The 17447-nt window shown below is 42.1% G+C and overlaps 1 protein-coding gene across 1 annotated transcript in view; it reads right to left on the bottom strand.

Annotated features, from left to right (window-relative positions):
* Window positions 1–2304: 2304 nt before the first annotated feature.
* ARIH2 (ariadne RBR E3 ubiquitin protein ligase 2) overlaps window positions 2305–17447 on the bottom strand; it is a 65787-nt gene continuing 50644 nt past the window's right edge. Inside the window, 11 exon segments of the mRNA XM_081302536.1 lie at window positions 2305–4585; window positions 4804–4887; window positions 6562–6630; window positions 7233–7376; window positions 7761–7912; window positions 9920–9941; window positions 10032–10082; window positions 10986–11103; window positions 12948–13057; window positions 14421–14542; window positions 15552–15702. Of these exon segments, the coding sequence (XP_081158662.1) occupies window positions 4514–4585; window positions 4804–4887; window positions 6562–6630; window positions 7233–7376; window positions 7761–7912; window positions 9920–9941; window positions 10032–10082; window positions 10986–11103; window positions 12948–13057; window positions 14421–14542; window positions 15552–15702 (1095 nt within the window). The 3' untranslated portion in view covers window positions 2305–4513.

Raw genomic sequence — 17447 nt, 5'->3', positions numbered from 1 at the left:
CATGGAGGAGACAGCACCAGGAGATGACTCAATACTGCGGAGGCCGATGACTGAGCACGTGATGAAGTAGCAGGTCCCACGACCTTCTTGTAGGTCCATACCGCAGTGGGTCTACATTTTCTAGGGAGTCCTGCAGGAATCAGGCCTTAGGAAGAAGTTGCCTGAGTGTGTGTGCGCGCGGGGAACGGGGAGAAGGTCAGAAGATTCTGGGGAGGTCAGAGGATTCCTGGAGGAGCCCTGGCATCAGGAAGGTAAGCTTTGGGAGGGGGGGGTCACCACCACCACAGTAACACCCAGGAATGCGGGAGGTGCTCCATGTAAGGAACACTCTGTCTCAGAACTGGCACATTGTAAGAGGGAGGAAGGGACTTTTCCACTATTGAGACACCATCACCTCAGATTATCATAAAAAATGGGAGTGGAAGGACATATAGTGGCCCAGTGCCAAGATATTTTTGTGCTGCTTTTCTAGGTTTGGGTTATCCTCAGGATATGCACACACTCTAACCACCCATGCATTCAAGAACAACACATTAACACTGAATTTTCTGGTCTTCTCAGTCAGGGCAGGACCACTTCCTTATCCCCAAGATTCTACAATGACAGGCTTCATCAGTGCCCTAATCTAGCCACCCCTCTTTATTTGACTCCACAAAAGGAGAGGTTCTGGACTTTTTCTGCACAGAGGGGGAAACAACAGCAATAGCTGTTGTGAGCCAAAGTTGGGATGCTAACCAAACACTACCACCAGAAAGCAGTCCAGCATCTCACATCAGAGGGAATGGGAACCCACAGCTCTGGGGGGAGTTAGCTAGGTCTGGACCTCCTTATGCAGAGAGGCAGAGGAAGTAAAGGGCCTACTCCCTTTCCCCTAAAATGAATTGTAAAGGAAATATAATCACTAATCAATATTTGTGAGTCCAATATACAAAAATTCTATTTACCAATTCAGGATTGTTCACATTTTCTGCAGTCCGTCTTTAATTAATCCTAGTTAGGTCAGAAATCTGTTTCTGAGTATAGTTACAATAGAAATAATTCAAAGTTTCCAAAATGGTGTAATTCTCAATTATACATAAATGTCAACCAATAGAACCACAATTTTACCAAGGATCTCATAATTTCCTGGTACCAATGTAGTGATCTCTCTCACCTTCTAAAATCAGATCACCATAAAATTGACTTTTGACATTTTAAACCCTCTGACCCTTTTGATGCTAGGGCAGTCTTACCTCAACAGCCGATATACACATATTGCCAAATTCGAGCATTGTGCAGAGCTATGTTCTAATTTGTATTAAAAAAGTTGAACTTCCTAAAAGTAAACAGTTTACCATTTACCAGCAGTGGCAGCCTTGGGCAAATTATTTCTCTTTCTTTTTTTTTTAGATGGATTCTATGTTGCCCAGGCTGGTCTCCTGTTGTACTCATCATGCTCCTGCCTCAGCCTCCCAAGCAGCTGAAACTACAGATGTGTGCCATACCTGTATTTTCTTTTTAAACAGTTATATAATGTGGACCCTGACAGCACCTATTGCACAGGGTTGCCATGAGGACACGAGTATGTGCTCAGTCAACATTAGCATGATTTGTCTTGGGGTATAGGCACTAGTCTGGTTTTTTGATTGATGGCCTGTGCCCAAATTAGAGCCTACTGAATAGCTGAGGCTCAGATGCCATACCTTCTCATTGAATTTAGATGGGCAGTGTGAGGTCTCTGCTGGCCTCAGTTGTCCTCCTGTGCATGCTACCCAGTTCTGAAGATGACTTTATCACAGAGCTTCCTACCACTAAAGTTGCTGGCATTCCTGACAACACAAATATGGATCTGTCAATTAGAACCCAAACCCTGTTTCCTGTCCTTCACCCTTGGGATTAGGACCTAAATCCTTGTTTATGTCCTGAGTTGTCTCTTCATAACCCTCAGGGCTCCAGAGGCCACACTGTCCACTGCCATACCTTCCTACATCTGCTTTGGAGGAACACAGAGGTCTGAATAAAGGGTTTGGCACATTTGTATTTACCCTACCACATCTTGGGATGTTTATGGTAGGGAATGATTCAGCCTACACCCAGAGAGACGAGAGTCAAAACTTCCAGCATATTCTACTTCCTTCCGCAGAGACCACCTTACAGATACCCTTTTCCCATACATCCAGAAAGGGGAAAAAATCTGACCAGTAGGGCCTTCACAGCACCCAAGTGGGGAGAGGGCAAACAGGAGTACCCTCATCTGGTATTCACTGGCCAGAATCTGGGACTCGGGAATGTATCTGTATCCTTGGAAGAAAGACTCTACACACATTTTTATAATCAGAAACTTAAGTTTATTTTGAATAAACCACTCAACTTTGAGCAGATGACATTGCTTCAATTAACTTTTTCTTTGAAGAAAAACAAGATATATGATAAATTCATGAAAACACTGTGCCTCTCTTCTACCCTTGGCAGGGGGGCGGAGGAATTCTGCCTGACATCTCCCATCTTCCTAGTAATGTTAATAAAGGATAGCCACTGGGGGCACAAAAGGAAGCTCTCCACAGGTCAAGTGCTATAGGTTATTCTGGACATAGAACCCCCTGTAGCTCTAGTGGTCAGGGTCACAAGTGGATGTAAGTAAAGAATGTGGCAGCCATGAAGTCCAGAGAATACCCAGCCAGGGTGTGACAAAGATGCAGAGCTACAGGAAGGACTTGACAAAGAGGTAAAGGCTCCAGACACCAAGATATTTCATATGCCAATGCAGAATTCACATCCCACCCATGGTCCTGTAGGAGGTACCTTCTGTTCACAATTAGCTCCCTGTTGTCCCTTTCTGGGCTCATTTGCTACATTCCTGACCTGTTCTCCCAAATCCCCTCCCTTGTTGGGGACTATATGAAGAGATAAAACTTGAGGGAAGAAAGTGAACCTGCAGTCAGCCATGTACCTTAAAAGTCCCAGCTGTCCTCTGTCTTCAAGAATGACTCCGTTTACAGCTTACTCAGTACCTAGAAAATTGCTGACTGGAGGTGAAAATGTATGGACACTGAAGAACTCCCACTATAATATTCACAGATTTTCCTATAGGCTCTCCTAGGAGGTGAAGGAGGCCCTGTCAAGTATAGACAGCTCTGCCAGTCTCAGAGTGGAGGCACTGAACAAAGCCTCAGAAACCCCAGAGATCACAGATCTAACTTTTCAAAGGCCCACAGGACCAGGTTCAAGAAAGGCAGGATACAAGGCAAACTGCTTACTCTCTTGCACTCAAGTATATGAAAGTTGTTCCTATCCTCTGGCCAGCCTTTCCTCCCAGTACAAAAACTGGGACCATAAACCAAGGATTCTCCTGGCCTTATACTCCCAGACCCTAGAGGTGGGGTCTTCTGACAGCTGGAACCAGGCAAAGAGAAACACATTCTGCCAGAGTAGCTGCTGGGCACACTCCAAGTAATATGAAAACAACTTGCACGAACTGAGCCCCTGAGCCAGGAAGGCCAAATGCCCTTGAAGTGGGCCATGTTGAACTCTGACCCTGATGTTTGTAAGGAGAGTGCAGCAGGTCAATGTCAGGTATGGCTGCATGTGACCCTGGTCAGAGTTACACCACTTGAATACTGGCACAAAAGGAGAGACCAAGGTAAAGCAAATTTATTTTAAGGAACAACTCCCTTTCGAAATGATTCTCTATAGGAGACCAAAGGAAGCATGGTGCTAAACCAGCGTCCCCTAGTCTGGGTGGCCACAAGCCCACCTATGTTCTGCTGTGGGTTCTGGCTTCAAATGCCAGACCCAGGTAAACCTCACTTTCAAGAATAAAGATGAACCCACAGAAGATCACCTATTCGGTACTATCTCCTTACTGTCCAACTAAGGCAGGAGGCATGATGTGACTCCTTGTGCTCCATGCCCATGACAAAGGCCAACTCAATTCCCTACCATCTGTCACTCATGTTCTTTCATTGGGACTCTAGCTGTGGCCAAACATGTGAAGCTGGAAAGCAGAGACCACTCCAGGGCCCCTTGAAGTATAGATATTTTTGAGGCAGGGTAGGTGGGCAGCACATGTTACATTCCAAGTAAAATAGCTACAGGGTAAAACACTCCAATGCCAATTTATTTTTTAAAAGGGCTCTGTGTTATCCTATGGTTTGCCTTTTTTTTTTTTAATATTGTACAATCTTTGAAAATTACATAAGTTGTAATGATCTAATCCTATTAATAGCCGTTCAAAAACAAATAAACAAAACAAAACAAAACAAAGCAAACAAAACATTCCCTCCCTCCCAACAACCATCTGGATGAATTAAAAGTCCTGAAAAGAAGCCAATTCAATATGAACTCTACCCTGGTAGAAACAAAAAGCAAAAAGATGAGAAGAAAACAAATTAACTAAAAGGTGTGTTGCCAGTGTCTCTCAGGAGTGGGGCCCTGGCTGTTGCCTGGAGTCGTGAAAGGCAGAGCCTGCAGCATGCAGTACGGCAGCCGGGAGTCCTTGCAGCCACATTTCATCCCGGCATGTCCATGTCCCAACTTAGGTATCATGGAAATCCTTCAGCAGGGTTCTTCTCCGCTGTTCTGCTATGTGCATCTGGTTCTCTAAGTCCTGCACAAAGGAAACAAGGATGGGTGTTTGCATGGTTCAGTGCCAGGAGTAGGGAGTAACCAAAGTCACATCCACCATATCAGGGGCTCCAAGGAGTCAAAGCAATGCCCTTTCCACCCATCTCAGCAGCAGCTTCCAGTTCGCATACCAACACCCTATCATCTATGACCCTACCCATCTTCCCTTACCTGCACTGCAAGAAGACAACAGGCACTTACCCCTCTGTCATAGCTGTCCGCTCGCTCCACTTTCCACGAAAGGTTTTCAATCTCAGCCTCTAGCTGAGCCTGCTGGTATTCAAACTGTATGGGTAGAGCAGGAGGGTCAAAAGGAGAGGGGAATGTAGCCGGGAAGAGCCTGAAGATAGAGGGTCACATGCAGTACCTCGGGCTCGCTTCAACCCCTAACAGACTAGACTCTAGAGTCTCCAAACAAAAGGCAAATTAAAGAGTATGGCCAAATGGCAAGACCATACTTGTCCTCTAACACCAAGGAAAGGGAAAGAATTTAAAGACATTAAAAAGAAGGCTCCCCGGCTGGGGATGTGGCTCAAGTGGTAGCGAGCTCGCCTGGCATGAATGCGGCCCGGGTTCGGTCCTCGGCACCACATACCAACAAAGATGTTGTGTCCGCTGAAAACTAAAAAATAAATATTAAAAACTTCTCTCTCTCTTAAAAAAAAAAAAGGCTCCCAACATATAGGGAAACAGATGCTGCAAAAAGTCAAAATGGATATGCTCAGACACTGTATTCACACTGAACATTTCTCTCATGTGAAGAGAGAAAGCACAACAATTTTCCTCAATGTCTTATTTATATAGTAAAAAACAGAAACAATCAATGCCCCAAATGATGGTATAACCACAAAATGGAAAACTGATAAAGCCATTTTTATTATTTTTTTTTGAGAGAGAGAATTTAAATATTTATTTATTTTTTAAGTTTTCGGCGGACACACCATCTTTGTTTGTATGTGAAGCTGAGGATCGAACCCGGACCGCATGCATGCCAGGTGAGCGCGCTACCGCTTGAGCCACATCCCCAGCCCCGAAAAAGCCATTCTTAAAAAGGAATTTTCTACCAGTCTGGTAAATAGTGACAATTATCAAAATTAATTATGGTAATAATAAAATGTTACATTTATTACTATGTACATTTATACATATGTATGTGTATATGTACACACATACACACACATACACACATATATTGTATGTGTGTGGTGGTGCTAGGGATTGAACCCAGAGCCTCAAACATGCGAGGCAAGTGCTCTACCACCAAACTACACCTCCAACCCCCAGAATATTAATTCAAAAGCATGGAAAATGATAATGATGGTCATTTCTGTTTGGTGGGAATATGGCTGATACAAATGTTTCTCTGTTTTCCAACATTTAAACAAAAAATAGGAATTGCTTTAGCAGGAAACAACCCATATTTAAGATGAAGAATTAAATAAAGGGATTGAAAACAATCAACTTAAAAGATTGAGGAGGAAGAGAGCAGATTCAAAGGGGTAAATGGACAGGTCTTTTTGGCCAACTGCCCCACCCCACACACTTTTTTTTTTTTTTTAAATAAAAGGGGAGGTACTGTGGATTGAACCCAGTGGCACTTTACCACTGAGCTATACCCCCAGCTGTTTTGTATTTTGAGACAGAGTCTTGCTAAGTTGCTGAGGCTGGCCTCTAACTTGTGATATTCCTACCTCTGTTTCTCAGTTGCGGGATTATAAGCATGTGACCAGACCCAATGGCCATCAATGTTCAGAAGTTAGGTACATCTGCCTTTCCATTACACAAAATGACAGTACCGAATGCCCAGAATAGAAATGGAATTTTGCAATTAGACAAGTTTTGTTTTGATTTTGACCTTCCAATACCCAGGATCAGATCCCTGTTCTCCTGCAAAAGTGCTGGTAGACAAGGGTGCCTCTGAAGCTATAGGACAAGCATGCAGGGATTGCTTTGCCTTACCAGCTTCTTCCTGGGGCCAGACTCCATGTAGTATGCATATGGGTAGGTATATTGCAGGGTATATCGACACTGCATAGGAGGAAAAGAAAATAAACCTGTATCTGTGATTCTAACCGACCTACCTCTCAGGTGGCTCTTACAACTCTTACCTCACCATGCAAATTAACCAGGGTCTGTAGGTATGGGACTGAAAGAAATGAAGCTAAACTAAAGAATGAATGAACTAGGGGAAGACATGGGAAAAACTGAAACAACAAAGCATGGACTCAGAATACCCAAAGTTCTTTCTCAAACTAATCACCAGTAGCTACCTCATAACTTTCCCTCTTAAATCAAATATCAGAGTCCAGTTATCTATGTTACTACTTGTCCAAAGATAATAATCTCTTTTCCCTTGAGTGATGCAGAGATGCAACAAAATGAGAAGAAAAAGGGTTCCAATTTTTCCTGCAGGCAGAGGCAGTGAAAGATTCTTCTTAAAAGGTGAGGTCCTTGGTAGTCCTAACACAGGGAAATGTAAATCCATAAACAAGCATGAATGTATATGCAGGATGGCAAATCCCTCTATCCTTTAGAGATGGGGTCTCAGAAGTCTGCCCCTGACAGGGTTAGGCAAAACAGAGGGTGATCATTATACCCATAAGAAAACCCAAGAGTGAGTTGGTAGATACCTTGGCCAAGAGCTTGGCAGCATTCTGTAGATACTGCCAGTCAATCCAAGTTCCCAGATTGTTCATCACTCTCTCCTGAATCTTCTCATGAATCCGCTGGTATGTTTGTGCCTCCAGCTGTAAGCTTTTGTTGTGGTTTTCCCACTACAAAGCAGAGGATGGAGAAAAGTACAGGAATCCCAAGAAAGTACAGAGGTCCACATAGATGTTTAGGACAGCCACCTTGGCTATCAGGACATGACCACAGACTCCTCTAACTTATGGAAAAACTTGATGGCCCTGCATTCTCCTACAACTCATCATTCAACCAAGTTAAGTACCAGGTCTTCCCAGTCAGCTGTGGCTGCCCTTTATAGCCAGAAAGCCACATCTAAAGAGACAACACCCAAGGCTGCTGTAAAAGCTCCCTTCACTGACTTCTGTGTGAACAGACTGGCTCTGGTCTTCAGTTACCCCAGTTATCCTATCTTAAGAGGTCAACTAAAAGAACCCTACAATGGAATAGCAGGTGCTGGAGAGAATACTTACTCTCTCAAAATAGAACAAGTACTTCTTGAGGGCCTCCCTGGCCTGGGCTTGCTGACTCTGGTTGACAATGTCAGGATTCTCTTTGTACCGACTGCACTCATAGTACTCACTGCCATGAGTCTTCCAATCTCCTAGACACATCCAGCAGAAGTCTGTGCAAAACAGAGGGTGATCATTATACCCATAAGAAAACCCAAATTGGCAAAGCAGTTAGATCAACAGACCTTGCTCCACAGGGGCAGAACCTCTCAATGGTGCCTCTTTCCAGAAGGAATGTCTATCTCTCATCCCAGTCACATTTTACTGTCCCCATATCCTGTGCTGGTCAATAGAAATGACAGCCTATGCATACTTTCCATTCCATAAGCACATGTGCTATGCACCTTACTGATCTCAGACAGATGCTAAATGTATAGTCACTGGTCTGTTATGTTGATGTCATTATAAGAAGCAAAAACTTGTTCAAATGAGGCCTACCTGATCATCGAGACTCCGATCCTCACAACCCCTGCTTATTCTCGACAGAGTTTTTATATGTGAAGCTGGGAATAAAGGCTTTTTCTTTTCTTTCTTTTTTTTTTAAGAGCTCTTTCTATAAAAGCTATATTCAGGCAACAATTCATACTCAGAATTATAATTCTGCTTCCATAATAAAGAAATCAACAAGGTAGAGCGCTCACCTTGCATATGCAAGGCCCTGAGTTCAATCCTTAGCACTACATAAAAATGAATAAATAAAATAAAGTTATTAAAAAATAAAAAAAAAGGAGGGCTGGGATTGTGTCTCAGTGGTAGAGCACTTGCCTAGCGTGTGCAAGGTCCCAGGTTCGATCCTCAGCACCACATAAAAATAAATAAAGATATCGTGTCCAACTACAAATAAAAAATAAATATTAATACTGGTAATATTGCTGTCTTTTTAATCAGCTAGGTTGTGCTTGTTCCCGTTTCAAGTATAAACAGGGCATGGTGGAACATGCCTGTAATTCAGGAGACTGCAGGAGGATTAAAAATCCAAGGTCAGCCTCACCAATTTAGCAGGACCCACAACAACTCAAATAAAAAATTAAAAAAGGACTAGGGATGTAGCTCAGCATTCCTGAATTCAATTCCTAGTACCAAGAAAAAACAATGTATATTGTGTAGGGTCGCTCTATTAGGTGGTATAATTATAGATGATCATTAACTCTGGGTGTTAGGAAATTGGAAGACTATAGCTAAGGGTGGGGCACAGAGGGGTCTTCTGAGGCACTAGGAATATGGTAGGTACTAGAGTATCTGTCATCTTCTATTTTTATTTTTTGAGAGGGGGTCTATGTTACTCAGGCTGCCTTTGAACTCCTGGGATAAGTGATCCTCTAGCCTCAGCCTCTGGAATAGCTGGGACTAAGGGCACACACCACCAAACCTGGCTGTCACTCTTTTCTAAAATATGTTTGCCTAACATTGTTCTGTGTATGATATACTTCTACCTGATTCAAACATCTTCAAAGTCACTCTTTCCATCTAGGATCCTGTAATATGCATTCTGATTTATAAACAACCCACTATAGTTTCCTAGTCCACATCAATGAAGCCATGTAGAAGGCTATTTGAATATTTTTTCTACTTGGAAGAATTTTGTTTCTCGATCTGGCAAGAAGGAAAGCAAAATCAACAGGCTCTAGTTATGTGAAGCGTTCCTGATAGATAAAGGAGATCTGAAAAGCCAAATCAAAAGCCTCTCTGAAAATTCCTCTGGTAGGAAAGTATGATTTTACTACATCTGGTAAATCCAGGTGCAACCTGCTCTCAAGTATCTAAAGGTAGCACAGATAAGCTCCTTGCTACTTACCTTCCTTAAAAATAATAAAGTTAAAATCTTCTTAGATGACCGAGGATCACAGATTCATCCCAAGCTTGACTTCTGACTACACGTCAGAAGGCACAGACACATACAACCACACCTGGCTGTCACTCTTCAGAGGGATTACAAAAGGGACCAATAAATAATAAGTAAATAAAAAGCTATTTTATGCCTTATAATGACTACGAGTGACTAAGGTTCCCCTTTATTTTGTCATTTCACTACAAAAGAACTTTACTAAACAAGCAGTGGAGACCCAAGCACAAGAAACAGACTGTGCCAGTGGGCCTTAGGCACCAGGCCTGGGACTCACCGTGTTTACATTTGGAGCATTGCTGTCAGAGGAAAACAGAAGAGAACACATTAGGGGCACGCTGACCAAAGGCTCCATGTCACACATGCAAAGTGTACAGGCTTCTGCTCACCATATGATTGCAGCCTCCATTCTTCTCGATGCAGATGTTGCACTTGGGACACTGAGGAGACAGAACGGTGCCATTAGGCTCACGCACCATCAGGCCAGTTCTAAGACAAATTACACAAAACTCCTGGCTCCTTTGCCTAGTAGCTCATCATGCGAGCACTTCTGGGGAGGAGCATCTCATTTAAATGTGGCAGGTCGCTGAAGCTGGAACAGCAATTCAAGGAAATGAGGTCAGCATGTTTGGCTTTGAAACAATTCAAGCACCAGCTGAACCCCACTAAGTCTTCCACCATGTATCTTGCCATGAAGCTGCTCAGATTAAGCACAGGCTGAATCAGCAGAAGGCCTACCTGCTAGGGAATATTGCCAAAGAAGCCTAGAACTGCCAAACTGGATTAAGTCCTAGTTGGCTTGCCTGGACTTCTGCTTCCAGAAGAGGACATTGAAATCCCAAACAGCAATGTAGACTAGTCTGATGCTGTGTCTCCCAGCACCATGAAAGAGACTTTTATTGTCATAGTCATAACTGTGCTTGTGAGCACACTGACTTGGCAAGTTAATTGGCCCAGGATACAATGGCCTCTAAAGCCTGCAGGACATTCTTTCCCATGGGAAATGAGAATTGGACAGGTCTGTGCTCATATCACAGCTTTGCTGTTTTGCTCTTTTATCAGGTATAGATGATAAAAGCATTCAATCAAAACTAGTTTTCTTTTAATTAGTTTTCCTTTGGGTCAAACTTTCCCAAATATTTTGGCATTTTATTAAATTATATACACCCAAAGCACCCTATGACAAATTGCTACAAACTCTGCCCACTCTGGGTGAATATCCATAACCCCTAGCAAAAACCCTGGGACTCTATGTGTTCTATTCTCAGGTGGCAAATCTCCAAGCCAGAGGGCCCTGGACAGCACTGAGGGCAGATTCATGACAGGTAAGATATAGTCCTTACATCTTTAGTGTGAGCACTAATGTAGTTGGCCGTTTCAGAGTCATCTGCACACTTCGTGAGCCATTTCCGGATTGTGGCGCAGTCTGTGGGGGCATGATACATCTGACGACACTTGAAACTTAAAATTAGAAAAGAAAAACATTCAAAAATTCATTAAATCAGGGTCCAACGTTTTAAATTTTCCTTTTGTTCAAGCCAGTAGAACTTGAATTAAAGATTTTCAAAGAGACAAAGTCACCTTTCAAAGCCTTTGGAACCTTTACTTAACCAGGATTATATAAATAAAATGTTTCTGTTTAAAAAACTTGTGTGGTGTCAACTCTTTCTGAAAGGATGTCAAAACAGAGAACCCAGCTTCTTAATATGTGTGTGTGTGTGTGCTGCTGGGGACAAAAGCAGGGCTAGACAAGTTCTCTGCCCCTGAGCTAGTCCCATTCCTGACCTCAGCTTCTTTTCCCCCTACCTGCAGTGGTAGGGATTGAACCTAAGACTCTTGCACATGCTAGGCAAGTGAGGTACCACTGACCTACATGCCCACCTGAGTCCAGCTTCTTGAAGGGTATGGTGAGGTGCTCTAAGAAGGACCCCTTGATTCAGACCCAAAAGACTAACTTCACCTTCTAGCCACATGTTACATGAAGATGCACAAATTCCAGAACTTGCAAAATCTGCAGGGTCAAAATATATCTGATAATACTTAAAACTTAAAATCAGAAAAGAAAAAGACTCTGATACCCATTGGTCTAGGCTCTCATGTTTTCAACTTCCTCTTTGTCCAAGCCATCAGTACTCTGTGCAAAAGCCCTTGGGTGGTAAGCCAAACAAATGCCTTAGAAAAATGAAGTTCATAATGTGGGACAAAGGATAAAGAACAACTATTTAGTTATTCTTAACTTTTGGTTCGACATACAGTCCCTTGATGTCTTAAAAGACAGAAGACATGTACACACACATCACATTTTCCATGTACTTCCTCTAAAGCCCCATCATGAATATTCCAGGAAGTTGCCAAGTAGGACAGATCTGAACTTAAATTACGACTCTACCATTTACTATCACCCCAATTTAGCCTGTATCCTAACTGCCTTACCTATTACATACAGCCAATCATACAGTTGTGATAATGCAGGAAAAGTAATCAGGACAGTACCTGTCATCAGGTAAGCCATTAGTTAGATATTACACTATCTGCTGTATAAAGTAAACCCAAATATACATTCAAATGTAAATGTAGAATACATTTATGAATTCATTTTACAAAAATTAGCCAAGAAAGATCATGACTGGGGGAAAAAAATTTAAAACACTGAGTGTTGGGGGTGGAGCTATGGCTCAAGGGTAGAAGACTTGCTGGCATGTGTGAGGCCCTGGGTTTGATCCTTAGCACCACATATAAATAAATAAAATAAAAGCTCTATTGGCAACTAAAAAAAAAAAATCTTAAAAAACAAAACACTGAGTGTTGTACCTTTCAAACACATATCAATGTCAATCATTTGTGCAGGTAGATCCACACAAACACAATCTCTAGGCTATGAGTAGCATAAACCATTACACATTTTCTTTTTTCATTTTTTAAAGAGAGTGAGAGAGGAGAGAGAGAGAGAGAGAATTTTTCATATTTATTTTTTTTTAGTTCTCGGCGGACACAACATCTTTGTTGGTATGTGGTGCTGAGGATCGAACCCGGGCCGCACGCATGCCAGGCGAGCGCACTACCGCTTGAGCCACATCCCCAGCCCACATTTTCTTTTAAGAAACTATGCTATTCCTGTCTCCAGACTGAGCATTAATGGAACATGAGGTGCTGGGCACAAACCTGCCTACTGAGAGCAGAGTTGCTTTTCTGGTTCAGAGACCCTGTTTCTCTCAGCCCCACCTTCACACAGAGCAACAACAGTGGTGCTACAGAGAAGGATGAAGCACAAGCCCAGGGCTGCTTAGCCACCCACTCAATCTTACCAGAAGACCTCATTGCACCGATTGCACTGCACTCGGCGAGCTCTAGGCTCCTGTACCCGAATAACCATGGGGCAGTCTGCACCAGGGCACAGCTGGAGCTGGTAATGACTCTGTGAACACAGCAAAGGGAAACAATGAGAATATTGCCAATATGCTGCCTCCAAAACAGACCTGTGTTGAGTGCTAAAATGCTTTCTTTCTGTTCTTCCACTTGTTGACAAAGATTAAGAGGCTATATACAAATTCAGAACAGATGCTGTAAAGATCAGACATTGGCCAGATAGTGAAGAAGAACTATAAAAGTTTAACTTAAACCTGGTAAAAACTCACTAGAATGACCTAAGGTTATATTACAAAATCAAATATCGCAATGTATCTGTGGGCCAGGTGCAGTGGAAGGTGCTTGTAGTTTTAGCTACTCAGGAGGCTGAAGCAGGAGGATTACTTGAGCCCAGCAATTTGAGGCTAGCCTGGGTAACATGAGAAATCATCTCAAGTGGGCCCCCCCCCCCCGGGGGGGGGGTAACTATCACTGAGATGAAAGTACATATGGACTTGGGCTGGAAAGGAACACATTCCACTCAGCTGTGAATATGATAGCTCTGAGGGCTCAATGATCCTCAGGAATCTACTAAAGGCAGCAAATATCACAAAGAAGAAGGCCTTCTGCTTATCCTGCACCATGTGCATGAGATCATAAATCAATCCAATAAGTTTAGACATAAAAGACAAAGATGAAAATTGTGCTGCATGGAATTATCATCACCAGACAAGAGCTCAAGAGAGAAAAAAATTTCAAAACTGATAATGATGGAATTCTGGATGAGGTTTCAAAATGCTAAAAAAAAGAAATATCCTACTAGGCACAGTGGAGCACGCCTGTAATCCCAGCTGCTGGGGAGGCTGAGGCAGGAGGATCGTGAGTTCAAAGCCAGCCTCAGCAATTTAGGAAGACTCTGTCTCAAAATAAAAAATAAAAAGAGCTTGGGGATGTGGCTCAAGTTAAGCGCCCCTGGGTTCAATTCCCAGTATTAACCACCCCCCGCCCAAACAAAAGAAAAAAGAAATATCCCTTCTCTATGCAGAATCACAGTGAACTGAATGGAATTCTGAGGTTCACCTGACTTGTGTTAATTCCAATATACAATAGCTTGTTTAAGCAACTATGTATAAAGTAGAGATTTCTGTCCAGTCTATGGAACAGGAAACCAAGACTCAAGAGAGGTAAACGAATTAGTCAAAGATCACAAACAAGGAAGCAATATATCTGGGATTTGCACAATGGTCTACCTGACTACCGGGCCTATGTTCTTCACTACCACTCTAGTGGTTTTTGAACTTTTTTAAAGCCATGGAAATCTCTCTCCAAACAACAATACCTAAAGAAGCCTCACCTATAAAATAATTATGGTAACCATCAAATACAGATAAGCCCAATAAAAGAGAGGGCAGAAAAACATGGGTCAGTCATACCTCCACGTAATCCCTGAAGAGGTAGCGCCTATATTTGTCTTTCAATTCTTCATTGGGAAGCAATGGAAACACAAAGTCTTCTGGTGTACGGAGTGGACAGTCCTGAGCCATACAAGAGACTCCTGTTGAACAAAGACAACCTGATGGACAACCATATTGTAGGAGACATAATACTTGCCCACTGGGTTCAAACAACAAATTCAGATTCCCTAAGAAATGCTTGGGGACTGGGGTTGTAGCTCAGTGGTAAATCACTTGCTTTGCATGCGTGAGGCACTGTGCTCAAATCTTAGCACCACATAAAAGAAAAGAAGGGGCTGGGATTGTGGCTCAGCGGTAGAGTGCTTGCCTAGCACCGGCGAGAACCGGGTTCGATCCTCAGCACCACATAAAAATAAAGGCATTGTGTTGAGTCCATCTACACCTAAGAAATAAATATTAAAAAAAAAGAAAGAAAGAAAAAATAAGAAATGCTTGAAGCAACAGAATTTATTCTAAGAGGAGAACCTACACATTTCCATAGCAATGCAACAATACTGATCCACATTTATATATACATATATATCAATAACACCACAAAATAACAATTTCTATGGATCCTTTTTTATAGATTTCTTGACTAATGAGATAGTTCTGTATGATAGTTCTGATATTTAATATTATGTGCTTATGATTATTATTAATACAAATGAGATTTTATAGATACCATTAAATGTGATAATTAGTATCAATGTCATCAAGTCATAGTAAAACAAATACTCCTGAAGCTAATCACTAAATTTGATTTACGCTATGTTGTCTAAATAGCAGCAAACTCTCTTAGGTGTTTCTGAGTTATGGCTGCCACCAAGATAAGGGTAAGCAGCTTAAAGGGCTGTTCACCTAAAAGGTGAGAGAGATAACCTTGTGCTTACACACTAGTATTTACAATAGCTTTAATTTCCTTGTTTTGCTGAGGACTGGGGCAACCTCTGCCACTATGTGAGCTGATGTGTTTAAAAATAACTAGTTCTGATGATTAAAAAGCTCAATCTTAGAAGAAAATAGTCAAGTTAAATAGAGTATGAAAAGGCAGATTTGAAGATAAGTACTTCATATACCAGCCTTTTACAAGTTCCATGACAGACTCACCCACACCCACGCCATCCTTGACTAGAACCGAGCAGTGCTGCTCCCAGCAGCTGCGGCAAAACTGGTGCTGGCAGGCCAGAGAGAGTAGGTTTTCCTTCCGCACAAATTGCATACACACTGCACAGTGATGAGGGGGATGGGTGGTAGGGACCTGGAGAGAAGTAAATCCATGTGAGCAAAAGAAGCCTTCTGGTCTAGGAAGGCCACAGGACAGCCTCAAGTAGTTGGTACATGGAAGGTGATCCTGACTTTGCAATAAGTGTCAAAGCCCAACTGAAATGTGTGGACTCTTGAGTCCCAAAGGGGTTAAGTAGCAAAGGGACTAAGTAGCAAAAGGGATAAAATATACCAGAAGGGCTTTCTGAGGGAAATAGTACCTGAACTGAGCTTGCAAAATCACTAGGAGTTAGAGGAAGAGAGAATGAAATTAAAATTTACAGTTGTTTATAATGTAAACCAGGTTCAGTGAATTAAATTGGATTATATAGGATTGTCAGGTATGGTAGTGCACACCTATAATCCCAGCAAACTGAGAGGTTGAGGATCTACTCCCATTCAGCACAGCACAGAGTTGGTCCTCAATAAGTACAAACCCAGTCATAAAGGTTCTTAGAAGCTGAGTCTGTGAAGCTTCTCACAGCATATACTGTAGTATTACATGTCAAGGACAATGGTTTTTCCATATCAATATGCTCAAATCACTGAGTGCATGCCCATAATGCCACCAATTTGGGAGCTGAAGCAGGAGGATTGCAAGTTGAAGGCCAGTCTCAGCAACTTAATGAGGCTCTAAACCTCTAAACAACTTAAGCGAGAGACTCTGCCTCAAAAAAAAAAAAAAAAAAAAAAAAAAAGCGGAGCGGGGATAGGGGGGTGGTTTGCATTGTAGATCAGTGGTCAAGTGCCCCTTGGTCCAATCCCCAGTTCAAAAACAAAACAAAACATTGACCAAACCACAAAATATTATAGATTTTACCAAGTTACAACTCATCCTTAATATATCAAAAAGATGTCACAGATAATTAACTTGGAGGGATAAAGAAGGAACTATTCTAGAATGTCGTAAATGACCACAGAGCTTTAAGTCACTTTAACACTATGATACATAAATCGGCAAAGACAATTTGGATACCCTGGCTAAAATTACAAGCCAATGGAAAATTCCACTTACAAGTTTCATTAGGTTCTTTTTGGTTCATTAGGAAAACAAGAAGTTGAGGAAAAGGCCTATATTCTGTTTGTCCAGTATGCTTCTAGAAACCTTTCTCCTAAGAGGGTGCAGAAACTATTTGGGGATCTATGCTCCAATTCTTTTTCCTCAGAGCTCTTTTAACACAGCCCTCACTTAAAAATTATTGGACAAATGTTTGCTAAATATACCCAGGATTTTGCTATTCATTGTTAAGACAGTTCCTATGGTAGGGAGGTAAGATATGAATTAATCACTACATCACACAATGTATATATAATCAGACAAGTTTGGAGGGAAATGATCTCAGGGAAGAGGCTTTGTGAAATGGTGGATTGGATTTGAAATCTTTTTTTTTCTTTTAGTTCCAGGCATTGAACTCAGAGATGTTCAACCACTGAGCCAGCCCTTTTACTTTTTATTTTGAGATAGGATGTTACTAAATTACTTAGAGCCTTGCTAAGTTGCCGAGGTTAGCTTTGAACTTTGATTCTCCTGCCTCAGCCTCCCAAATTGCTGGTATTACAGGCTAATGCCACCATGCCTGGCTAGGTTTGAATCTTTTGTGTGTGTGTGTGTGTGTGTGTGTGTGTGTGTGTGTGTATGTTGCTGGGGATTAAACCCAGGGCTTTATTCATGCAAGGCAAGGTACTCTACCAACTGAGCTATATCCCCAGCCCCTGGATTTGAAGGTAAATTTACCCCTT

Source organism: Spermophilus citellus, assembly GCF_964194105.1.
Source record: "Spermophilus citellus genome assembly, chromosome: 7".
NCBI classification, from domain to species: domain Eukaryota; kingdom Metazoa; phylum Chordata; class Mammalia; order Rodentia; family Sciuridae; genus Spermophilus; species Spermophilus citellus.
Note: the sequence above shows the minus strand (reverse complement) of the source record. Positions and strands in the feature narration are given on the sequence as shown.